Consider the following 27,671-nt stretch of genomic DNA (forward strand, 5'->3'; position numbering starts at 1 on the left):
GGAAGGAAGGAAGGAAGGAAGGAAGGAAGGAAGGAAGGAAGGAAGGAGGGAAGGAAGGAAGGAAGGAGGGAAGGAAGGAGGGAAAGAAGAAAAAAAAGAAAAGAAAAAAAGATGTTAAGTGCTTCTTCTAAATTTTTTTGAGACAGGGTCTTACTCTGTCACCCAGGCTGGAGTGTAGTGGTACGATCTTGGCTAAATGCAACCTATGCCTCCTGGGATCAAGTGATTCTCTCACCTCAGCCTCCTGAGTAGCTGGGACTACAGGCACGTATCACTACGCCCTGCTAATTTTTTTTTGTTGTTTTTTGGTAGAGACAAGGTTTCACCATGTTGGCCAGGCTGGTCTCAAACTCCTGACCTCAAGTGATCCACCCGCCTAGGCTTCCCAAAGTGCTGGGATTACAAGCGTGACCAACCGCATCTGGCCAGATGTGAAGTGCTTTTTAAACGAAAAAATATACGCAGAGAAAGTTGTGCAGTATGCGGAGACCTTATACCAGACTGGCAGAGGAGGGTGAGGAATAAAGCCAGAAAGACAATGTTTTAGTGTGTTACCACAAATTTACGAACTGACAGATGGGTTTTGGCAGTAGGAATCTTTACACTGCAAAAATACTTAAAACAGAGTAGATGAAAACATGGTTTCAGAGTATCTTGCCCAAGTTGCATCATGATCCCTGAAAGCATGATCCCTGAAACCACACAGGAAATGAGCTTCCAGGTATTTATAGACGTTTGGATTCCTGTAAAGGTAGTAGTGACCAAGGTTGGAGCTTTGTCTCCACAGAATAATACAGGTCAAATCCCTCTGCAGCATGATGGACACAGGTGTCCTGAGACTATCACTTATGGCAATTACCATTAAAACCCTACCTAATAGTTGGACCCTAAAATTCAAGGCTCAGATAAATAAAAGAATTTGGTGAGGCTGGCTGACCCTTTACATTGAAGTTATTCAGATCAGCTTTTTTTTTTTTTTCTTTTTCTCGAGACGGAGTCTTGCTCTGTTGCCCAGGCTGGAGTGCAGTGGCAGGATCTCAGCTCACCTCAAGCTCCGCCTCCAGGGTTCACGCCATTCTCCTGCCTCGGCCTCCCTAGTAGCTGGGACCACTGGCACCCACCACCACACTCAGCTAATTTTTTGTACTTTTTAGTACAGACAGGGTTTCACCGTGTTAGCCAGGATTGTCTCAACCTCCTGACCTCATGATCCGCCCACCTCGGCCTCCCAAAATGCTGGGATTACAGGCGTGAGCCACCGCGCCCAGCCTCAGATCAGCTTTAAGGTACAATGGCAGACATCAGCCAACATATTGCCAGTATTTAATTCATTCTTCATATTTTATAATTGAAGAAACAAAGGTTGAGATGTTATTAATAATAAAAATAAAAAGACATTTAATAGATTATTACCACTTGAAGAGGGGAAATTAGCACTTATTAAATATTCTTCTACATGTCAGTCACCATGAGAGTTACTGAAACCTCAAAACACAAGGAGATAATTATATATACATTTACAGACAAGAAAAGAGATTCACAGGTTAAATAACTTTCCAAAGGTTAAAAAAAAAAATCTTATAAATAACAGGGCTGGCCAAACCAAAATCTATGTAGTTCCAAATCCCCTGCTCTCTCCCATGCAACACTGCTGTTTGTGCTTATTTAATAGGATAACCCTTAAATGGAACTAAATCACCATACAAGGGCAACAATAGGTCCCTTGTAAAAAGCAATTTTCTAACTACACGTCTCCTTGGGACCACTTATACAATTCCACGAAATACGTAAGTAATGTAGTACAACAGAACAGTCCTCAATCCTCTCTACCTATGATGCTAGTCACATAAGTTCTAATAACTCACAGGGAAACAAAGTTTAGTTTGTCCCCAAATATATTATGAGGAAGAGCTAACAGGAAAGAATAAAAGATCCTCTGACTGTTTGCTTTTATTAATTAACATAAGAAAAACAATCAGAAATTAAATTTCAAACTATAATAGATATTCAAACACAATAAATGGATAATGGTGACGAAAGTATTATTAAGGGAAGAGCAGATTATGGATACAAAGTTCTTCTAAAGGGAAAGATGGGTAATGATGACTTAAATGGTGGCAACGGCATTCGCTATGCACTTACTAAGGATTATGTACTCTATCAAGTTCTTTACATGCACAACTTTAAGACTCACAAAACTTAAAGACCATTATTAACCCCTAAAATAAATGATACTGGAAAATAAACCAGCCAATATTCACGTTAGGTCATTCTGCTTCAGAGCACAAATCCTTTTTTTTTTTTTTTTTGAAATAGAGTCTTGCTGTGTCACCCAGGCTGCAGCGTAACGGTGTGATCTTGTCTCGCTGTAGCCTCAACCTCCTGGGCTCAAGCAATCTGCCTGCCTCAGCCTCCTGAGTAGCTGGAACTACAGGCGTGTATCACTATACCTGGCTTAAATTTTTGGAGAGATAGGGTGTTGCCTTGTTGCTCAGGCTAGTCTCAAACTCCTAGTCTCAAGCAATTCTCCCACCTCAGCTTCTAAAAGTGTTGAATTATAGGCATGAGCCACTACTCTTGGCCCCCAAATTCTTAAGTATTACTTAGACTACCTCTGAAAAGTAGCAGATCAGTTCACAGCTTCACTGTAAGCTCAGAACAGATGATCTCTTCTATTTGCAGTATGTGTTTGCAGTCCCCTACCTGCTTTCCAAGGAGGCATGGTCACTTGGTGTAGTACGTGAAAAAGGAAAAGGGGGAGCTTCTTAAGAACGGCAAAACAACTTAAATTTTTTCTGTTAAAATATATCAGAATCTATAAATTTAAATGTCAAGTGTTTTTTTCCCCCAAAATGTTAAATCTAAACTCCAAAATTACTTGGTTACATAACAGTAATACAATCAAAATTTATCTAAAAAAAAATTATCCATGTATACTGAATCTTCTCACCTGTGAAATAGGCTAGTTTGGCAATTAGTAAAGTTTATAAACATGCAGCACGAATCAAAGTTGTGGTTCTTTAAAGCAAGGACTAAGAAATGTTTTCAGAAAGAATATTTAATAAATTAATTCATTAGTTAATTAATAGATATAGGAAGATTAGTGTGTGTTTTCAGCCTTTTTAGAACTTAATTGAAAATTTTTTTTAAAATTTTGTGTTCTTTTTATAGTTACAAACTTGTCATAAAATATAACAAATAAAGCTAAATTTAGCTGGGCATGGTGGCTCATGCCTATAATCCCAGCACTTTGACAGGCCAAGGCAAGAGAATCACTTGAGGCCAGAGGTTCAAGACCAGCCTGGACAACATAGTGAGACTCTGTCTCTAATTTAAATATATACTTATTAAAATACAATAATACAATTTTTAAAAAATTAAAGCAAAATTTACCTATTCGCTCTATATTACATCATGTATCCCCTTAAATCACTCAATTTAAAACAGAAAATAGGCTAGGCATAGTGGCTCATACCTGTAATCCCAGCACTTTGGGTGGCCAAGATGGGCAGATCATTTGAGGCCACGAGCTCAAGACCAGCCTGGCCAATATGGCGAAACCCCATCTCTACTAAAAATAGAAAAATTAACCGGGCCTGGTGGCACACGCCTGTAATCCCAGCTACTTGGGAGGCTGAGGCATGAGAATTGCTAGAACCCAGGAGATGGAGGTTGCAGGGAGCCAAGATCATGTCACTGTACTCCAGTAATAGTGCGAGACTCTGTCTCAAAAAATAAAAATAAAAAAAAAAACCCTTATTTATAGGAATTTCAATACTTATTTTTGGATAATTTTATTAAGGCTACAGACTCTTGCTACTGGGAAAAAAAATCAAAAAAAAATATTCATGCATTCATTATGTGTAAAGATTGTTGACATATAAAACATAAAGGATGCAATTTTTTGAAATAAACAATAATTATTACTCGTAGTATGTGGGTAATGAAACTACTAAAAAATAAAAGGGGAAAAAAACTATAGTTCATACAAATCCACAGCAATGCTGAAGAATCAGGAATATAATCAATTTAATGTTTGTCAAAATAAATATTGAATGTGGACTAAGTCTTAATGACCAGAAAATATCCAAAAAAAAGTAAATTAACTGGTTTTAAATCAACAAACTATACAGATATAAATCAATCATTCAGAAGAAATGAAACATTGATTTATCTTCCTTCCTAGGATTATTTGTATTTCAGCTGATTTGCATTCTAAATCTTCAGATGGATGCAAATGAGCAATGTGAGGACCCTTTGACAGGAACACAGAATATTTAGGTACTTGTACTGACCGGCTCAGAGTCATAGCAATAATCATCCCAGCTCTGTCTGAGGGGTTTCTTTGTTATCTGAAAGTAAGGCAGATTAGTTAGGTAGAAGTAATGGTTATTATAATTTTCTAATGATCTCTTAGATGTGGTGTGCAGGTAGTACTGCTGCTATCCATTGAAAAGTTATTTTGCATAGCAGCATAAAACAAGAAATAATGAAGTAAATTTTCACATTCTGGGAGACTGTATACTATACTACCCAACTCATATACACCATAGGCTCCAGTGACTGTTATTTATATAAACTGAGTCCCATATCCTATGAATACTGACATTATGACAAATATATTATGGTCATTAATTACAAAAAGATCTGAAAGAACAGCAAAATTCTAGAGTTCTCTAATACTAACAACTATCAGCTCATTTATGAGATCGTTACTTTATAAAAAAGAAAATCTTTAATCACCCAAATATAATGCAAATAGTTTAAACTGGGGAGGAAAAAATTCAGAAGCTGAATTAGCAAATATTTTTGAAAAGCTACTTAATTCTATGCGTAAAAATTAATAACATTGTATCAGAAATTGATACTTTAAATAACTTGGAATTCTCAATATATTAATACAAAGTCATTAGTTTATATTAATATATGCAGTTTCAAAATTAAGAAATAACAGTTAATGCAACACACTGTATATCTTGGGGAAAGCCAAAGGTATAACTTTCTTTTTTTTTTTTTTTTTTTTTTGTGAGACAGAGTCTCACTCTGTCACCTAGGCTGGAGTGCAGTGGCATGATCTTGGCTCACTGCAACCTCTGCCTCCTGAGTTGAAGCGATCTCATGCCTTAGCCTCCCAAGTAGCTGAGATTACAGGCGTGCGCCACCACACCGAGCTAATTTTTTTGTATTTTTTAGCAGAGACAAGGTTTCACGATGTTGGCCAGGCTGGTCTCGAACTCCTGATCTCAGGTGATTCAACCACCTCAGCCTCCCAAAGTACTGGGATTACAGGTGTAAGTCACTGCACTCAGCCAAAGATATAACTTTCATAACCCTAAATATATACTATCTTTGAACCATCACCAGTGTCAATTTGCTTACAAAACCTTCATAAGGATTTTTTTAACTGTCATAAAAGAATTTCTTTCCATAGACATTACATCTTGCCTCCAACAACGGAAAAATAAGGGGAGACAATCTATTATTTAAATGATCTATTGTTTGTTTTACTAATTCCATTAATGCTGGTTGTAAAATTTTTGTTATTATGAGAAATAATAAAATTGGTAAAGTCAATGTAATGAAAAGTGAGAATTACTCCTTAATGTGGAAGTTTAGGGATGAATTTTGAGTTTTGAGGAAAGATCCAAATTCTCTAAGTCATTTGCCTTTGAATAGTCATATTCTAAGTCAATGTCACAGTATCATGCAAAGACGTATGTGTATGAGACTTCAAAACATGCAAATTAGGTTTCAAGTAATCCTTAGCAAAGGACAAGAATTAATCATTAGTAACATTTAATATCCTGGGGTTGTAAAAGGCAAATCACTTTAGTAAAAGTAAAGCATTTTTCTAATAGAGTAGAAGTACCAATAAACAGCTTATTGTTTTTTTTTCCCAAAGAATTTCACAGAAAACGAAAAGCACATACATTATCTGAGCTTTTAACATTTATATGAGGATCGTAATTACCCTCAAATTTGAGAACTGCATCACATAAACTTGTAGAGTACACGTATGAAAATGCTAGCTAATATCCATTTGTAGATTTGGGAAAGAAAGTACTAGAAAAAAGACACTTTTCAAGCATTAAATTTAATACTGCCCTATACTTCAAAAAGCTTTTTATGAACTTTCACCTGATTGAGATAATGATATTCCTCTGGTTGCTTAAGATGGAATGCTGATCTCTCGTCTTCACTTGCTCCTGCCAAGAGGTAATAGAATACATGATAGTTCCTGTAGGAAACAAAGAAGTAGTTTTATAATGTGTGATTTATGGTTATCATTTAACAGGGGGAGGAGGGAAGCAAACAGTAATTAGTAAAATGTATCAGCTTTGCTTCATTTTTTAACATAAATGTGATAAATTCAGCATTTAAGAACTCCTAAAAATTGAATGATGTTTTGGATGTGGAATACAAGAGAGAGGGATGAAGGCAGCAAAATTAACAAAGTTAGGACCTCTGAAAATTTTCTTCTCCATAAAACCAATGAGAAATCTGGCAAATCTGTCATAATTAACCTTTTCAGAACTGTGGAAACTAAGCAAAAGCTTGCAACAACCCAGAGAGTGTTTACTCAATAAAAAGAGCCAAATCTCAATTAAAAAATGGCTTTGTAGTGTTTTTAACTTGCCCTATTCCATTCCCTTGAAAACCAACAGCCTGCAAACTTGGAGATCAGAAGCCTGGCAGCTACCAGAAAGGTCAGAACAGGTTCTGAGCTTGTTCAAAGCCTCATTCCCTAAGAAATACCATTATTTGAACTGTATGGTGGGTCCCTGTAAGCAGCCATATTCACGACTGACTGTAGGAGACTCATTCAGACTTCACATGGTGCAAAGATCTTTTCCCCAGAGGCATCCATAGAAACTGAGGCTGGGCCAGGCGCGGTGGCTCAAGCCTGTAATCCCAGCACTTTGGGAGGCCGAGACGGGCGGATCACGAGGTCAGGAGATCGAGACCATCCTGGCTAACATGGTGAAACCCCGTCTCTATTAAGAAATACAAAAAACTAGCCGGGCGAGGTGGCGGGCGTCTGTAGTCCCAGCTACTCGGGAGGCTGAGGCCGGAGAATGGCGTGAACCCGGGAGGCGGAGCTTGCAGTGAGCTGAGATCCGGCCACTGCACTCCAGCCCGGGCGACAGAGCGAGACTCCGTCTCAAAAAAAAAAAAACAAAAAAAAAAAACTGAGGCTGAACAGCCTACTTCCTAAAGCAGTGGATCAAAGTTGGGGCAAACAATAGGCTAATCAAGAAACTTAAAAGGAAAAGCTGGTGAATGTGATCTTCATACTGGCTTTGAAAACCTCCAATAAATTTCCTAGGAATCTAGAAGGCCATTTGCGTGCAGAACCCTGTGGGCATGCCCAGGGTTGTACATGCTCTCAGAAAAAAACAGATTAAATATAAACTCTCACCTCTGGTTAACTCTGAACCTCCCTACAAGCAGAAAATAAAGGCTAAGGTAGATTTGTAAAATACCTAGCTGAGTGTTGAAGGCATGGAACAATATACATAGAGAGCCCTGTGGCAAAGAGTGAGAGACTTGCTTATTGTTTCCAAGCATTTAAATAAATCTCTGTCAAGTTATTACCTGACAACTAAGTTAAATAAGCAGATACTTCAATAGCCACACTCAAAAAAGAATATCGACTTTATAAAATTAATTCAGAAAAGTCACAAAACAGTAGGAATAAAAACAACCATCAAACCCTGGTAAGGAGAGGACTCATTTCTAGAGTTGCCACATTATATTATTTTAAAAATCCAATTTTTCGGCCGAGCGTGTTGGCCACACCTATAATCCCAGCACTTTGGGAGGCTGAGGTGGGCGGATCACGAGGTTAAGAGATGGAGACCATCCTGGCCAACATGGTGAAACCCCGTCTCTACTAAAAATACAAAAATTAGCTGGGCATGGTGACATGCACCTGTAGTCCCAGCAACTCAGGAGGCTGAGGCAGGAGAATCACTTGAACCCAGGAGACGGAGGTTGCAGTGAGCCGAGATCGTACCACTGCACTCCAGCCTGGTGACAGAGTGAGACTGTCTCAAAAACAAAAACAAAAACAAAAACAAAAACCAATTTTTGTTTTGAGATAGGATATCTGTCACCCAGGTTGGAGTGTAGTGGCATGCTCATGACTCACTGCAGCCTCGACCTCCTAGGCCCAAGTGATTCTCCCACTTCAGTCTCCCTACTAGCTGGGACCACGGGTGTGCACCACCAAACCTGGCTAATTTTTGTATTTTTTGTAGACAAGAGTTTCCCCATGTTGCCCAGGCTGGTCTCAGAAGTCATGGGGGCTCAGGTGATCTACCCATCTTGGCCTCCCAAAGTGCTGGGTTTACAGGCATGAGTTACCACACCCAGCCAAAAAAAATCCAGTTTTCAACAACAACAACAAAAATTATAAGGCATGCAAAGAAAGAAGACAGTATAGGCAATACAAAGTAGAAAAAGTATTAATAACTGTCCCTGAAAAAACCCAGACATTAGACTTACAAGATTTTAATCAGCTATTTTAAACGTGTTCAATGAACTAAAGAAAGTTACATTTAATGAACTAAAGAAAAATATAAGAACACTATCTCACCAAATAGAGACTAATATACAGGACTCATAAGAAATTAATCAAAAAAGAATTCTTGAATTGAAAAATATAACTGAAATGAAAAAGTATCTAACGGAGCTTAACAGCTAATATGTATCTAACGGAAAAAGTATCTAACGGAGCTTAACAGCTAGTAGGTAGAAGAAAGAACCAGTGAACTTGAAGAAAGAATCAAAAAACATGAAGACAGGTTAACAGACTCTCGTCTAAAGAACACAAGAAAAAAAACGGAGGATAAGAAACAAGGTTTCAGAGACCTGTGGGACACCATTAAGAAGACTCCCATGGGGGGCACAGTCGCTCATGTCTATAATCCTAGCACTCTGGGAGGCAGAGGTGGGTGGATCACCTGAGGTCAAGAGTTCAAGGCTGCTCACGCCTATAATCTCAGCACTTTGGGAGGCAGAGGTAGGTGGATCACCTGAGGTGAGGAGTTCGAGGCCACCTTGGCCAACATGGTAAAACCCCGTATCTACTAAAATTACAAAAAAAAAAAAAGCTGGGCATGGTGACAGGCACTTGTAATCCCAGCTACTCAGGAGGCTGAAGCAGGAGAACCACTTGAACCCGGGAGGCAAAGGCTGCAGTAAACTGAGATCTCACCATTGCACTCCAGCCTGGGCAACAAGAATGAAACTCTGTCTCAAAAAAAAAAAAAAAAACCAAAAGAAAAGAAAGAAAAAAAGACTCCTATACATACTTGGAGTTCTAAAAGGAGAAATAAGAAAGGGACATAAAGAGTACTTGAAAAACCAATTGCCAAAATCTCTCTCCAAATTTGATGGAAAACATTAATCTGCACATCCAAGAAACTCAATGAACTCTAGAAAGTGTAAACTCCAAGAAATCCACATTTTGACAAACCAAAATTCTTCAAAGGCAAAGATAAAGAATTTTGAAAGCACCAAGAGAGAAATTCCTCATCAAGGAATCCTAATATAAGATTAACAGCTGATTTCGCATCAGGAACCATGGCAGACGGATAACGTATTCAAAATGTTTAAAGGAAAAAAAAAATGTCAATCAAGAAGTATATATCCAGGAAAAATAAAGGAGAAATTAGAACACTGCTAGATAAACAAACTTGGACTTCACAGCTACAGATGGGCCTTACAAGAAATACTAAAGGCAATTCATTTTTCTGACTGAAATAAAAGGATACTAGACAAGATTCAATTAAACATGAAGAAATAAAGAACAATGGCAAATATAAAAGACAGTATAAATTAATTAACTCATTGATTGATTGACTGACAGGATCTCACTCTGTTGTCCAGGCTGGAGGGCAGTGGCACAATCTCAGTTCACTGCAACCTCTATCTCGTTTCAAGTGATCCTCTTACCTCAGCTTCCCAAGTAGCTGGGACTCCGGCGTGTACCACCACACCCGGCTAATTTTTGTAGAGATAAGGTTTTGCCATGTTGTCTAGGCTGGTCTCGAATTCCTGGCCTCAAGTGATCTGCCCACCTTGGCTTCCCCAAAGTGCTGGGATTACAGGCAGGAGCCACTGCACCTGGCCTATTTTTTATTTATAACACTTTTTTCCTATTAAACTTGAAAAATTACATAAAGCAGTAATTATAAATGTGTTGATGGATGTACCACCATAAAGAAGTAATTTGCATAACAGTTACAGGACAAAGGAGCAAGAAAGGAAAAGAGCAACATACAAGCAAAGTTTGTTGTAATAAGTTGTCAGTATTCCAAACAACATTGTTATAAGTTAAGATTTTAACTACAATACCTGGGGTAACCAGTAAGAATATAAAAAATAATAAAAAGAAATGCCAATGAAATTAAAATGGTACACTAGAAAACATTTATTTAATGCAAAAGAAGGCAGGCATAGAATAACAGAAGAAAAAAATCGTTAACACATATGGAGAACAAACAGCAAAATGGTATTAATAATCCTACCTTATCAATAATTACATTAAGTACATTAAATGCTCTATTCTAAAGGTAGATAAACGGCAGAATGGATAAAAACAAAATATATGGTCCAACTACACACTGTTTACAAGAGACAAGCTTTAGATTCAAAGACACAAATAGTTTAAAAATAAAAAGATGAGGAAAAAAAAGATATCATGCAAGCAATATCCAAAAGCAAGCTAGAGAATACCAGATAAAACAATAATTACTAATTATTACTAATACCAGGTAAAATAAAGTTAAAGACCAAACTTGCTCCTAGGGACAAAGAAGGCCATCTTATAATGACAAAAGGGCCAATCCATCAAGAAGATATAACAATTTAAAATATATACATGTGTGTCTAAGAACAGAGCCCAAAAAAACATTGAGCAAAAAGAACTTTTTTTTTTTGAGACGGAGTGTTGCACTGCCACCCAGACTGGAGTGCAGTGGTGAGACCTCGGCTCACTGCAACCTCCACCTTCCAGGTTCAGGTGATTCTCCTGACTCAGCCTCCCAAGTAGCTGGAAATACAGGCGCATGCAACCACACCTGGCTAGTTTTTGTACTTTTAGTTTCACCATGTTAGCCAGGCTGGTCTAAAACTCCTCATCTCAAATGATCCACCTGCCTTGGTTTCCCAAAGTGCTGGGATTACAGGAGTGAGACAGTGCACCTGGCCACAAAAAGAACTTGACATAACTAAGAGAAGAAGTACACAATTCAACAATAATACTGAGAGACTGCAATACTCCACTTTCAATATTGAAGAAAGTAATCAGACAGAAGATGAACAAGAAAAAGAGGACTTCAAAATTACTATATACCAATTAGACCTAACACATGTTTATAGAACACTCCAGCCAACATAAGGAGGATATGTTTTTTCAAGTCCACATGGAGTATCCTCCAGGGTAGACCATGTGTAGTCTACTACAAAACAAGTCTCAATAATTTAAGGAGACTGAAATCATACAACTACTCCAAACACTTTGCGGTGAAATAAGAAATCACATTTCCAAAATACAAATACATGGAAATTTGACAACACATTCCTAAGTAACCAGTGGGTTAAAGAAGTCACAAGCAAAATTATAAAACACTCCAAGATGCACAAAAACGAAACACTACCCAATACTTGGAAAACAGCTGAAGCAGTCCTTAGAGGGGCTTTATAACTGTAAACCCGTATAAAAAAGATCTCAAATCTATAACCTAACCATCCACCTTAAGAAACTAGAAAAAAAAGGCAAACTAAACCCAAAGCAAGCAGAATAAAGGAAATAATAAGCATCAGAGCAGAAATAAATGAACTAGGAAAAGGAAAGAGAGAACATCAATGAAACTAAAGACTGGTTATTTGAAAAGATCTTCAAAATTAAACTTTAAACTGATGAGACAGACACAGAAAGAAACAGAGAATCAAATTCAGGAATGAATGAAAGAGGAACATTACTACCAATCTTACATAAACAAAAAAGACTGTAAGGGATACTATAAAACAAGTTTTTGGCATCAAATTAGACCACCTAGATGAAATGTATAAATTCCTGCAAAGATAAAAACTACCAAATCTGACTACAGATGAAACAAAAAGTCTGAACAGATCTATAATAACTGAAGTGTTTGAATTAATAATCAAAACTTCACACAAATAAAAGTCAGAACCAGATGGCTTTGCTGGTGGATTCTACCAAACGTTTAAAGAATTAACCCAATCCTTCACAAACTCTTCTAGAGAATTGGTTTGTAAAAACTGGATCTTCACCTCTCATTCATTCTCCAAAACCAAGGAAGTAAGAGTTATATCCCCTTATTTCATCATCATTAAAATGTGTTAGAAAAAGTTACTAATAGTTTTCCATCTGTAAAATGGGAATAAATAAACAAGAAGCAGAGAAGTTAAGTGAGATGCCCAAGGCATATCCAATATTTGAATGTAGGTCAAACCCTCTCTTAACCAAATCTCACTGCAGGATGAAACAAATAATTAATTTACTTCTCTATCTTATTTCTCCATCTGAGGGATACCACATACATCATCTCTAAAGACCTGTATACCTCAAGTAATACAATCAAATTAAGAGCTTTATTGAAAATTTTTTTCTCAAGTTAGAAAAACAACACTAAGGAAATGGGAGAAAAGTCCCGAGGTACATTGCTCACCAAGAGGAATGAGGAACAACTGAGAAACTACTTACTTGTTCTGACAGTTTGCAATAGTTCTATATACCAAATAAAGATCTCCTAGCAGCCTCTGAAAAACTGCAAAGTTCTGCCCATGACAGAAATAGCAATTATGCATAAAGCTATGCATGACGTAAACTGAATTAAGGGTCATTAATACACAAAGACCTTAAAAGTCAATCTGCATGATACAAATGTTAACTTCATCTAATTACACAAATAAAAATACGTACCGTTCATTATGCTCTTGATAAACGAGTCTGGACTTCTCCAGTAGATATTTTTCAACATAGGCACTACAAGAAAAATAAAATTGGTTGATATAAATAATAAAGTTTAATATAAGGTAGACAAACATTTGGAGACAGTGTAGAAGTATAAAGAATACTATCGGCCAGGCGCGGTGGCTCAAGCCTGTAATCCCAGCACTTTGGGAGGCCGAGATGGGCGGATCACGAGGTCAGGAGATCGAGACCATCCTGGCTAACACGGTGAAACCCCGTCTCTACTAAAAAAAAAAAAAAATACAAAAAACTAGCTGGGCATGGTGGCGGGCGCCTGTATCCCAGCTACTACTTTGGGAGGCTGAGGCAGGAGAATCACTTGAACCTGGGAAGCAGAGGTTGCAGGGAGCCAAGATTGGCCAGGTGAGTCTCTTAACTCCTGAGCTCAAATAATTTGCTTGCCTCAGCCTCCCAAAGTGCTGAAATTATAGGGGTGCCTGGCCTGAGTTTTTTTTTCCTATACATACATGCCTACGACAAAGTTTAATTTACAGATTAGGCACAGAAGACAGGGGTCACCAACCCCCAGGGCATGGACTCACAGTGGTTGGCCTGTTAGGAACCGGGCTACACAGCAGGAGGTGAGCGGCCAGCAACTGAGCAAAGCTGAGCTCCACCTCCTGTCAGCTCAGTGGCGGCATTAGATTCTCATAGGAATGTCAAACCTATTGTGAACTGCACATGCGAGGGATCTAGGCTGCACACTCCTTATGAGAATTTAATGATATATGTAACACGCTTGAATCATTCCGAAACCATTCCTCCATCCCCCAGTCTGTGGAAAAACTGTCTTCGACGAAACCAGTCCCTAGCACCAAAAAGGCTGAGGACCACTGCAGTAAGAGATTAATAATAACTAATAATAAAATAAAACAAGTGGGCTGGGCACAGTGGCTCATGCCTGAAGTCCAAGATTAGCCCAGCCAACACAGTGAAACACCGTCACTCCAAAAAATACAAAAATTAACCGGGTATGGTGGTACACGCCTGTAGTCCCAGCTACTCTAGAGGCTGAGGCAGGAGAATCACTTGAACCTGGGAGGAAGAGGTTGTAGTGAGCCAAGATTGCACCACTGCACTCCAGTGGGCGATTGAGACCCTTCTCAAAATAAATAAATAATAGAACAATTATAACAATACACTGTAATAAAATGTATGTGCATGTGGTCTCTGTCTGAAAACATCTTACTGTACTATACTCAATTATCTTTGGGTAACTGAAACTGCATAAAGTGAAACCACAGGTAAGGGTGGTGGTAGGGGGGGTTTAAAGGGAGACGTAAGAATTTGCTGTACTTTTCCTCTTATTTTTGCTATGAAGCTACCACTGCTCTAAAAAATAAAGTCTATTTAATAAAAAAACTGTAAAGAATATTGCTCACACAACCAGAGGACTCTGAACATAGACTATATAATAAGAAACAATATTGTAACAAAATTATATTTCTTGAATAATATGGTTATATAGAAAAATGTAGATTAGAAAATACCAACTTGAAAACAATATTTTATTTATTTTTTTTTTTTTTGAGAGACAGAGTCTCGCTCTGTCACCCAGAATGGAGGAGCAGAATGGCATAATCTCAGCTCACTGCAACCTCCCCGCCCCCAGGTTCAAGAGATTCTCCTGTCTCAGTTTCCTAAGTAGCTGGGACTACAGGCTTGCACTACCATGCCTGGCTAATTTTTGTATTTTTTAGTGGAAATGGGGTTTCACTATATGTTGGTCAGGCTGGTCTTGAACTCCTGACCTCAGGTGATCCACCCACCTCAGCCTCCCAAAGTGCTAGGATTACAGGCATGAGCCACCGTGCCCGGCCTTGAAAACAATTTTTTAAAAGAGCAAATGTATGCATAATATACAGAAAGCAAATGCAACACATTGACTACAATTAACAAATCTATGTTAAGGGTATGAGTGACTGTTACATTAGTCTTAAAATTTTTCTGAGGTTTGAACTTTTCCAAAAGAAAAAAGTTGATAGGGAAGAATTTTAATGTTGACACCATGTCTGGGAATGAACAATACATAGTTTATAAAAGGGTAAAGACAAAAATTAAAACATGCTCCGAAGCCTACACCTGCTAAGTAGCAGTACTTACCCAAGTACAGTGCCTGTTTCCTGGTAATTTACTTGAATAAACTTCCCAAAACGACTTGAATTGTTATTATGAGCTGTCTTTGCATTTCCAAAGGCCTGTCAAAATAAATAATTCTCATTAGTTTCACTTAAAAAACTTTTTTTTTTTGGAGGGGGGATTAGGTCAGCTGCTTAGGTCAGCTCAGAGACAAAATGCTGAAGAGATAGTAAAAGGGCAATTTGCTTTTATGTTCAGACTTATTTACGGTTCAGGTAAAATTTTTTAAAAAAGCAATTAACTGAAAGAAGACCAAGTAGATTTTATTTTCTGCTATTCAGTAAAATAAACCATAATTGTATTTTATGTTATTTATTTACTTTGGAGACACCGTCTCGCTGTCACCTAGGCTGGAGTGCAGTGGTGTGATCTCAGCTCACTGCAACCTCTGCCTTCTGCGTTCAAGCAATTCTCCTGCCTCAGCCTTCAGAGTAGCTGGGACTACAGGCCTACGCTGCCACACCTGGCTAATTTTTTGTATTTTAGTAGAGATGGGGTTTCAATGTGTTGCCCTGGCTGGTATGGAACCCCTGAGCTCAGGCAATTTGCCCGCCTCAGCCTCCCAAAGTGCTAGGATTACAGGTGTGAGCCACTGTGCCCAGCCAAAATAAATCATAATTTTAAAAATTTAATGTTCTTTACAGTTTGGATTTCTCTTTCACATCCCAAAGCCCCCCTAAAAAAAGTCTTAATATATTTATACTTTTACTTTTTTAAAAATTTGCTAAACTGAAGTAACAAGGAGTTAGGAAAATAATAATTACATCAAAATAGTTACAATTTTAAAATAGAATAAATGAAATGAAATTCCAGTACATAATGTACTATACTTTATTATGCCTATTTAAAACAAAGCTAGAGTACTCATTACAAAAGAATAAGAACTATAAACTTCCTAAATTGTCACCCAAAGTATGTACCTAGGAATGGAATACTGGCGAGGAATAAAAGTAAACTAATGATATCAACAAACACTATGCTAAGCACAAGAAACCAGGCATAAAGTACATATCATATAATCTATTTATATGAAATTCTAGAAAAGGCAAAACAAGAGTAACAGGAAGCACATCAGTGGTTATCTGGGAATCCGGGTGGAATTGAGAAATATCTACAAAGGGGCACAATGGGTGATAAAGACAATCTACTGTTCAATTCTATGATGGAGGTTACATGGATATATACATTTATCAAGATTCACTGAGCTGTACACTTTAAATGTGTACATTATATTGTAAGTTATAGCTCAATATAGCTCAATGAAATTTAACATTTAAATGTTTTTAAAAAATGAAGCCACTGCCCTAGCCTGAGCATTCACATTATACTTGAAGAAACAAAACTAGAAAAGACACAGAGATGATTCATTACAGAGCTTTTTTCTTCTCCTATAATAATCTCATGGGAACGGCATGTCCTCTAACTCCAAAATCCTAAAGTAGCCATTTACTGAACACCTCCCTAAATGCAAAGCTGTTTGTGCTAAACTGTAACTGTGCAGAGCACATATACATAGACACACGCACACATACAAGACACGGTGAGGAGGTCAACGAAGCTTGTGCCCCAGCAACTACATCTGTACTCAAGTAGTCATCAAATCATGGTCCTGAGACCAGAAACATCAGCATCTCCTGAAAATTTGTTAGAAATTCAAATTCTTGGGTCCCTCACAAAACTATTAAATGAGAAACTCTGAGGATAAGGTCCAGCAATCTGTGCTTATTATAAACCCCCTTCGAGTGGTTCAGACGTAAACCAAAGTCTGACAACCACTGCTCTACTTACTATGCATGCATTTAAATTTCTGTGAAATTACATTTTACTATGTCTTAAGAAATTATTCTATAATGATAACAGTAAATGCAAAGAGTCATAAAAATCTCCAGATTTTTATGTTTAGATAAAAATTATGTTTAGATTATACTGTACCTTAGTAAGTCATGGAAAAGACCCCAGGCTCTCAACCATCACCAAACCATCTGCAAACTATATACACAAAAAAACTTGACATTGCTGAGTTCTGAATGCCTAGAATAGTTTGTTCATTCTGCTTTTTCCCTTTCCACCATAGAAAATTTTTTACAAGGAATTTAGAAAAACCACATAGCACAGATTAATAAAATGTAGAAACAGAAACATAAATTTCATCAAAGAAATATTAATTTAAATGTCAAATGCATTATTTTGATAAAACCTAGAAAATAAGTTTTATCAAAATGTAATGCATTTGACATTTAAATGAATGGAGATACGAAATATGGACTTGGAGATACGAAATATGAATGTGTGATGTACTACTCCTATTTTCATATATGCCACTTCTGATTCTGCCCAAGGCTACAATGTCAACAGCCAATCAGAAGCTTTACCTGTTACTTAACCTGTGATTGCAACACAACTTTTATCACTACATAAAGTCATTTAGGGCCATTTTGAGAGGTAGGCTTGCAATAGATACTTCACCAAATAAGTTATATGGATGGCAAATAAGCATGAGAAAGCATGTTCAACATTACCAGCTATTACAGAAATTCAGTCAAGACCGCAATGAGATACTACTACACACCTATTAGAATGGCTAAAATAATCAACAAAAATTGACAATGCCAAGTTGCTGCTGAGGATGCAGAGGAACTAGAACACTCATACAGTGCTGGTGGAAATGCAAAATGGTAGAGCAACTCTGGAAGACAATCTAACAAAAAGTAAAACATTCACAGAGAAACACACTCTTAACAATATGACCCAGCAATACCACTCCTGGCTATTTACTATTGAGAAATACAAATTTATATATACATACACATCAAAGCACAAACATTATCATCAGCTTTGTGACAGTCAAAGCTTGAAAACAACCAAACGCCCATCAACAAATGAAGGATTTAACAAACTGTGATTCATCTACATAACGGAATATTACTCAGAAGTAAAATAAACTGCCATATTTTAACAACTTGGATGAATTTCAAAGATACAACACTGAATGAAAGAACTCAGTTTCAAAACTTTACATGTGGTGGTTCACATGTGTAATCCCAGCAATTTGGGAGGCCAAGGGGGGAGAACTGCTTGAAGTCAGGAGTTTGAGACTATCCTGGGCAACATAGGGAGAACTCATCTCTACAAAAAGTTTTTAAAAATTAGACCAGCATGGTGGCACACGCCTGTAATCTCAGCTAATCTGGAGGCTGAGGTGGGAAGATCACTTGATTGAGCCTGGAAGGTTGAGGCAGCAGTGAGCTGTGACTGTACCACTGCACTCCAGCCAGGGTGACAGCCTGAAGCCCAGGTCTCAAAAAAAATAAAAAACTTTACATACTATAGGACTCTATTTATATGACATTCTCAAAAACAAAAACAGCAGCAATGGAGAGCAGACAAGTGATTCCCATGAGTCAGGAAAGTATGGCAGGGCAGAGGGTATGAAGATAAGGAGTATCGGAAGAGTTTTACAGAGTAATGAAACTATTCTGTATCAGAATTGTACACAGATGGTTATAAAAATTAATGTTTTAAAATTCATAGAATTTTAATATAAGATTACTTATTTCAAAAAAACTTAACTCCTCAAAACAGTCATTCAAAATAGAAGGCATAAAAAACACAATTTCAGATATACAAAGTTGCAAATATTCATCACAAGCTAACCTGCACTAAAAGAAACATTAAAGAAGTCCTTTGAGCAGAAGGAAAATGGTATCTCATTAAAACATGGATCTATATAAGGAAAGAAGAACAGCAGAAATGGTTGCCCCATAAGTAAATACAAAAAATATTTTTTAGTACTTAAATCTTTTGAAAAGATCATTGAGAGTGAGATTAGCAAAAATGGCAGAGTAAGGACCTCTAAACATCCTCTCCTTCATAAAAGGCACAAGAATGCTGACAAAAATTGTCAAACTCAAATTTTTAAGAACTCTGGAAATTAACCAAAGGATTTCAAGAACCCTTGGCAGTGGCATTTAATCAAGAAAAAACAGCTGAGTCTTGGTTAGGAAAATCAGGCATTTTAACTTGTGCTATTACTACTCCTTTCTCTCTAGCTGCACACTGAAGAGAAAAACCAACATCCTACAATGATGAGGTTTTTTTTAAAGACACCCAAGAAGCCACTTCAACGGGGATGGAACTCATCCAAACTCCAGTTCCCCAAGAAAATCATCACAATTTGACTTATCTGACATTTCCCTGGAAAAACTCACAAAGAGTTCTTTGTGTGTATCTCTTAGTGTGTATGTTTTGTTTTGTTTTTTGTTTTTTTTTGAGACAAGATCTCACTCTGTCGCCTGGAGTGCAGTGGTGCTATAACGGCTCACTACAGCCTCCACCTCCAGGACTTAAGCAATCCTCCCACCTCAGCTTCCTGAGTAGCTGGGACTGCACACAGCCATGCACCACCACACCCAGCTAATTTTTGTATTCTTCTGTAGAGATGGCGGGCGGAGGTGAGTCTCCCCATGTTGTCCAGGCTGGTCTTGAATTCCTGGGCTCAAGCCATCCACTTACCTCTGCCTCCCAAAGTGCTGGGATTATAGGCATGAGCCATGGTGCCTGCCCCCCACCCTACTTTTTTTTGCAACAGGGTCTCACTCCGTCAACCCAGACTGGAGTGCAGTGGTGCCATAAAGACTTTCTTGACCTTACTTGGAAATCACTTGCTGAAAACAGCCTCTTCACACTCCCCACTGCACCCACCCACCATCACTATGTGTGTTTGTAAAAAACAATCAGAAGCAATTGTTTAAACACTGTAACTGCTTAAGGTGGCAATAACAGAATGGGGCAAAAAAAAAAAAAAAAAAAAAAAAAAACCCAAACAACTTAAAAGGAAAAGCTGGTGAATAATATGTACAAAGGGGACTTTGAAAACACCTGAAATATTCATGGGCATATGGAAGGCCATGAGCACGCACAGCACTGCACATGCCCAGGATATGTCCATGCGCACAAAACACAGGAGACCTGTGTTTTGAACTTGAGGTTCTTTGTAAGCAGGAAGTAAAAGGTAACGCAGAGTTGATAACCGCTTGGCTGAGTACTGAAAGGGTGAACCAACAAGCACATAGAACCTCATAGTAAAGACTGGAAGCCTTAACTTCAAGGCATTTAAAGAAATCCAAGTCTAATCATAACTAACCACTATAACTGAGTACAGTTTTTGATGATCTCATGCACAAAAATATAACAGACTTTACAAAATTAGTTCAGAGAAGTCATGAAACAAGCAAACAACAGTAAAATAAAAACCACAAACCTTGGGAAAATCTCATTTTGAGATGCAACATTATTATTATTTAAAAATGTCTAGTTTTCACCAAAAAATTAAGAGACATGCAAAAAAATACAAAAGTATGGGCATGGGAAAATGAAAAATAGCAATAAGCAGCAACCGTTCCTGATAAAGCCCAGATGTTGGACTTACTAGGCAAAGGCTATCAGCTTTTTTTTTTTTTTTTCTTTTTTTCTGAGACAGGGTCTGACTCTATCACTCAGGCTGGAGTGCAGAGGCACCATCACAGCTCAGTGGAGCCTCAACCTCCTGAGCTCAAGCAATTCTCTGATCTCAGCCTCCCAACTCAGCTTCCTCAGTAGCTGGGACTATAGGTGCACACCAACACATCCACCTAATTTTTTTTCCATTTTTTTGTAGAGACAGGGTCTCACCCATGTTGTCTAAACTGGTCCTGAACTCCTGGACTCAAGTGATCCACTCTCCTCGGCCTCCCAAAGTGCTAGGATTACAGGCATGAGCCACCACACCTGGCCAAAATACAGAATTATTAAATGCACAAAAAATATCCACCAAGAAAGACCATGTTCTGGGCCATAAGTCTCAATAAACTTAAAAGAGTTCAAGCTATACAACAGTGTTATTTAACCTGGCCAAAATACAGAATTCTTAAATGCACAAAAAATATCCATCATGAAAGACCATGTTCTGGGCCACAAGTCTCAATAATTTTAAAAGAGTTCAAGTTATACAACACAGTGTTATCTAACCACAAAAGAATTAAATTATAAATCAAGAACAGGGGACAGAATCTCAGAGGGCAGGATTGGGGTACAGCAAGATGTGGAACAGATCCACAGATCCACTGACTGCTCCCCCACACACAAAAGTACACCAATTTAACAACTACACACACAAAAAAAGCACCTTCGTGAGAACCAAAAATCAGTGGGGTAAAAGGAAACAGCCATCTTAGACTAAAATGGAAGCCATGTACTGAGAATGGCAGAGTCACAAAGAAGGGGCCCATGCCCATCACTGCACAATCAACCAGATCGGCCCAAGATTGATACCATGTGTATTATGATGTGAGGGAAATAAGAGTCTATCCTCTTTAATCCCTTATTGTTTTGACCTTTGTTACAGCAACCTAATGTTTGTACAAAAGGGCTTTCATTTCTTACTTCATTCGTTTCTGCATTGAGCGTTTTATAGCATGTATAATTAGTTTAATAACTTAAAATATATACATAATCTATACATGTTTATTTACCTATAAGTAAAAATACAGATATAAGTAGAGATATGTATTTATATATAGGGAGAGTGAAATCCAAATTTATCTATATAGTCTATACAGAGGTTAGATAGATATAACGTGCAGTGGGCCAAAGATAAAGACTTCAGATTTTGGTTTTCTGATACATCAAAATATTTCAAATTATTTACACCTTCCTGAAAATTAAATTCACAAATCTTTATTGAGAATTGGTTATGTGAAAGAAACTAAAGTGACACATATAAGTATGTCATTGTTTTAGAAAGTATTATATTCACTCATGAGCAGCAAATTAATTTCAACAAAACAATACCATCCATACTTTTCAAGTAATACTCTTAATCTAAAGTTCACTGATTTGAAGTTTCGTTTGTACTTAATTTGGTAACATCTGTTTTGCTTTATAGCTGTAAACAAACTTTAAGGAAAAAAATTTAAATACAGTTGTATATTTGTACATTTTTCAGTGTCTTTAAAATTTTTGTTTATATATATTTATAATAAAATAATTAGGTTTCAAAAAAAACAGATAGGATTTAAATATTTACAAACTAAACACAAATCTAAGCAACCCATGGTTCAAAGAAGAAATCAGACCAGGCACAGTGGCTCATGCCTGTAATCCTGGCACTTTGGGAGGCCGAGGTGGGTGGATTATCTGAGTCGTCAGGAGTTCAAGACCAGCCTGGCCAACATGGAGAAACCCCATCTCTACTAAAGACACAAAAATTAGCTGGGCCTGGTGGCACACACCTATAGTCCCAGCTACTCAAGAGGCTGAGACAGGAGAATCGCTTGATCCCGGCAAGTGGAGGTTGCAGTGAGCTGAGATCGTGCCACTGCACTCCAGCCCAGGAAACAGAGCAAGATTCTGTCTCAAAAAAAAAAAAAAAAAGGAGGGGGGAGGTGGTAGGGGGGATCTGTCTCTGCTGTTCTGCGTCCTCCACCTTGGGAGTCCCTGGTGACTTTGTCACAGCCTCCATTGCCCTGTGATCTACAGGTCCTGGGAGATGCACAGCTAAGATACCAGGACATCCTGGAAGCTGGGAAATGACCCTGAACCTGCAGCAGCAACCTGGTCTCTCCATTACCCTAGGCTTGTGGACCACCAATCATAACCTCATCCACCTGCACGGACACATTAGTATGTCAGAACATAGCCCTGACTGGGCCATCTAGCTCCAAACGGTCATCCAACTAGGAGCCTTGGACAATGGCCACTGGGAACTAGCTGGGAACCTGTAGATAGGCCTCTAGGAAGATCTGACTGCTGTTTTTCCAAAACAGTGGCCCCTGTCAGCAGGAGGCAGTTAAAATCGGTCTTCATCCTTATCCTTATCCTTATTCTAATGGCACTTAGATGCACATTTTTAGAGGGGAGAATAAGACAGCCAAGTTAACAAAAGGTTCCAGGAGAATCTCTAACCAACCCGCACACTAGGAAGACAGAGTGAAGACTTGTGAAGTCTATGCCATTTGCAGCGGGGAGGAGCCTGGCCTCTCCTGTTTCTGTGTGAAGACCTGGGATCAAATCAGTGAGGTGGACAGTCTGTTAGCAGGACTTCATCTCACTTTGCTGAGTTGTTTTTCTTTTTCATTCAATAATTTTACTCCTCACCCTTCTATGTGTCTGCGAGCCTAATCTTTCCTGGTCATATGACAAGAACCCAGTATTTTCCGTTTTTTTGAGATGGAGTCTTACTCTGTATGGAGTCTTACTCTGTTGCCCAGGCTGGAGTGCAATGGCATGATATTGGCTCACTGCAATCTCTGCCTCCCGAAGAACCCAGTATTTTCTACAACAATATTTTATACATTTCTTTCTATAATGATTATATAATTATGGCTTTACAGCAGGAAACAAAAAAATAAAGAATAAGTCACAAAAAAAGAAATCAAAAGGGAAATTATCAAATGTTTTAAACTAAATAAAAATGAAAACACAATATATCAGAATTTGTGGGATAGCAGTACAAGCAGTACCTACGAAAGAATTTACAGCACTAAATAAATATATTAGAAAAGAAGAATGATCTAAAATTAATGACCTCAGAGATCATACTAAAAACTTTAAAAGCCTGTAATTCTAGCACTTTAAAAGCCTATAATTCTAGCACAAAGCAGGTGGATCACTTGAGCCTGCGAGCTCAAGACCAGCCTGGGCAACATGGTAAAACTCTGTCTCTACAAAAAACACAAAAATAAGGCAGGCGTGGTGGTACATGCCTGTAATACCACCTACTTGGGAAGGTGAGGTGGGAGAATTGCTTAAGCCAGGGAGGTCAAGGCTCCCATTTATTTGTAGGGTTTTATGGCTACAGCATATTCTTCACTCATTGCACACATGACAGACACATCTTCACCTGCATTGTATTTTCCTTGTATTTATTTGCCTACTTCACCTTCTGGCAGTTTAAGATCCTCAGGAACTTCATCGGTTTCTGTCGGCAGGGGAAGGCAACTATCTTGAATGCGTATCAGTTGATAATCATGTGTCTGAATATTTGGAACACCCATGTTGTGAACAGAAGGACAAATATCTTTTTTTTTTTTTTTTTTTTTGCCCATGAAAATAGCAATTCCAACAAGGTGAACCTTGGCACGACCATGTTTTCCAGTTTTGGAAGTTGACATCTTCACTATTTTGCATGGTTGTCCTCTGAACACCATGAAGCCACTTTTGCGCAAGGTCGAGCACTGCATAGGGTAAGTGCTGGAAGCCCCAGCATCTCCGGTAGTTAAATCAGTTTCGTACACCATGGTGAGCTGAGGAGACGGTAGTTTTTCCGTGGGAACTTTCAGCAGGCAAAGAGTGCCTTTCACCTGCATACCAGCACGGGTCCCCTACAGCTGCAGAGCCAGCGGCAGCGGTGGTAGCCGCAGCAGTTCCCAATAAGGGACTATTATATAAAACTTTATGACAATAAATATGGTAACTTAGATTAAGCAAATTTCTTGAAAGATACAAACTACCAAAGCTTACCAAAAAAAAAGGTAATATGAATAACTCTATATCTACTTTAAAAATTGAAGCCTTGTTTAAAATTCTCCCACAAAAAACACCAACTCCAGATGGCTTCATTAATGAATTCCAACACTGACAGTAAAAAAAAAAACAAAAACAAAACAAAACAAAAACAGTTCTACACAACTCTTCCAAAAATATGAGGAGAAAAGACTTCCCAATTCATCCTATGAGACTTGATAGTTCTATCAATGCAAAAGATAGAATGCAAAAAAAAAAAAAAAAAAAGACATTAAAGAAAACAGTGTTAGGCATGATGGTGCATGCCTGTAATCTCAACTACTTGGAAGGCTGAAGCAGGAGAATCACTGAAGCCCAGGAGATTGAGACCAGCCTGGGCAACACAGTGGGATCCACTCTCAAAAAAATTTTTTTAATGAGAAAGAAAACAATGTCCCTCATGATGTAATTCACATTAACAAAGTTAAAAAGAAAAATCATCTCAGTAAGACACAGAAATAACACGTGACAGAATGAATTTTTACATCCATTCCTGAAAAAAGATCTAAACAAGCTAGGAATAGAAGGAATCAAGCTCAATTTGATACAGAATTTACACAAAACCAACAGCTATCATTATAACTTAATGGCTAAAAACTAAATGTTTTCCCCTAAGATTAGAAACGAGACAAGGACGTTGCTTTCAACCACCTCTATTCAACATTATACTGGAGTAGCCAGTGAAATCAAGCAAGAAAAAAAAAAAAGACATCCAAACTAGAAAGGAAGAAAAACTTTTTATTTACAGACATGACTGACTATATGAAAAACCCAATGGAATCTATAAAAAAGTTGGTGTGGGGGTGGGCAGGTGTGGTGGCTCATTCCTGTTATCCCAGCACTTTAGGAGGCCAAGACAGGAGGATCACTTGAGCTCACGAGTTCAGGACCAGTCAGCCTAGGCAACATAGTGAGACCTCATCGCTACTAAAAAAAAAAAAAAGTAGCCCAGCATAGCGACACAGGCCAATAAGGCCAGCTACTCAGGAGGCTAAGGAGGGAGGATCACTCGAGCCTGGAGATTGCAGCTGCGGTGAGCTATGATGACATCGCTACACTCCAGCCTAGGCAATAGAGGGTGACCTCATCTCAAAAAAAAAAAAAAAAAAAAAGGTTAATGGCACTAATACTTAAGTCTAGCCAGGTTGCAGAAGATCAACATGTAACTATCAACTGTATATCTATATACTAGCAACAAACAATTGAAAATTGTAGAACACCATTTATAATAACATCCTCAAAAATACTGAGAGATAAATCTTACCAAAGATGTAAAAGATCTGTACACAAATAACTATAAAATACTGCCAAGAGAAATTAAAGAACTTAATAAAAAGTTAAACACATACTTATCATCTGATCTAGTCATTCCATTCCTAGATAATTACTGAAGAGAAAAAAATGTATATCTATATAAACTTGAATGTAATAGCCAAAAATTAAAAACAACCCATATATCCATCAACAAGTGAACAGATTTAAAAAATTGTGATATCCAATGGAATACTATTACCTTAGCAACAAAAAGGAATGTATTATTGACACATGCAACAACATGGATAAATCTCAAAATAATTATACCAAGTGGGAGAAGCCAAATATAAAAGGGTACATACTATGTGGTTCCATGTACATAAAATGGTAGAAAAAGCAAACTAATCTACAGTGACAGAAAGAACTTAACTGGTTTCCCATATACGGGTGGGATGTATATGGGAAGGAGTGTGAAAGAGGGATTACAAAGAGGTATGAAGAAACTTTGGGGATAATGGATATGTTCAGTATCTTGACTGTGGTGGTTTCATGGGTATATACATGTCAAAGTTTATCACATTGTACACTTTAAATATACACAGTTTACTGTATTTCAATTATACCTACAAAATACCTTTTAAAAAGACAACTAAGTAATATTACCTTTTCCTTTCAGGTCTAAAACCAACACTATATTCCCTTTCCTTTTTTTTTTAATAAATTGACAAGCAAAAATTGCGTATATTTATGGTATAGAACACGATGTTTTCATATGTCTGCAGTGTAGAATGCCAAAATCAAGCTACTTAATTTATGTATTACCTCACAATACTTATCATTTTTTGTACTGAGACTAGTTAAAATCTATTCTTAGAAATTCTCAAGTATAGGCTGGGGGCAGTGGCTCATGCCTATAATCCCAGCACTTTGTGAGGCCAAGGCAGGTGGATCACCTGAGGCCGGGAGTTCAAGACCAGCCTGACCAACATGGAGAAATCCTGTCTCTACCAAAAATACAAAATTAGCCAGGTGTGGTGGCGCATGCCTGTAATCCCAGCTACTCGGGAGGCTGAGGCAGAAGAATCCCTTGAACCCAGGAGGCTGAGGTTGCAGTGAGCCGAGATCGCACCATCGCGCGCCAGCCTGGCAACAAGAGCGAAATTCTGTCTCAAAAGAAAAAAAAGAAAGAAATTTTTTTTTTTTTTTTTTTTGAGATGGAGTCTCACTCTGTCACCCAGGCTGGAGTGCAATGGCCGGATCTCGGCTCACTGTAAGCTCCGTCTCTCGGGTTTACGCCATTCTCCTGCCTCCGCCTCCCGAGTAGCTGGGACTACAGGTGCCCGCCACCTAGCCTGGCTAGTTTTTTGTATTTTATTTTTTAGTGGAGACGGGGTTTCGCCGTGTTAGGCAGGATGGTCTCGATCTGCTGACCTCATGATCCGCCCGTCTCGGCCTCCCAGAGTGCTGGGATTACAGGCGTGAGCCACCGCGCCCGGCCTGAAATTTTCAAGTGTATAATGTATTGTTACTTACTATAGTCATCATGATGTACAACAGATCTCTTGACCTTACTCCTCCTATATAACTAAAAAATTTGTGTCCTTTGACCAATATCTCTCCAATTCCCCCAGCCTTTAGTAACTACCACTTTGCTCTTTGTTTCTATGCATTCAACTTTTCAGATTCCACATATAAGTGAGATTGTGGAGTACTTATCCTTCTGTATTATCTT

The 27,671-nt window shown here is 38.1% G+C and overlaps 1 protein-coding gene across 3 annotated transcripts in view; it reads right to left on the bottom strand.

Annotated features, from left to right (window-relative positions):
* The window catches only part of MYO9A (myosin IXA), a 307,652-nt gene that overhangs the window by 210,879 nt on the left and 69,102 nt on the right, over positions 1 to 27,671 (bottom strand). For all 3 annotated transcript variants that reach the window (XM_025390154.1, XM_025390156.1, XM_025390153.1), the window contains exons 3-6: positions 15,110 to 15,204; positions 12,956 to 13,018; positions 6,139 to 6,238; positions 4,296 to 4,352 (exon numbers count right to left, since the gene is read on the bottom strand). In XM_025390154.1, coding sequence (XP_025245939.1) covers positions 4,296 to 4,352; positions 6,139 to 6,238; positions 12,956 to 13,018; positions 15,110 to 15,204 — 315 coding nt within the window. The remainder of the gene's footprint in view (positions 1 to 4,295; positions 4,353 to 6,138; positions 6,239 to 12,955; positions 13,019 to 15,109; positions 15,205 to 27,671) is intronic.

This window comes from Theropithecus gelada, chromosome 7a (assembly GCF_003255815.1).
Source record: "Theropithecus gelada isolate Dixy chromosome 7a, Tgel_1.0, whole genome shotgun sequence".
Lineage (NCBI taxonomy): Eukaryota > Metazoa > Chordata > Mammalia > Primates > Cercopithecidae > Theropithecus > Theropithecus gelada.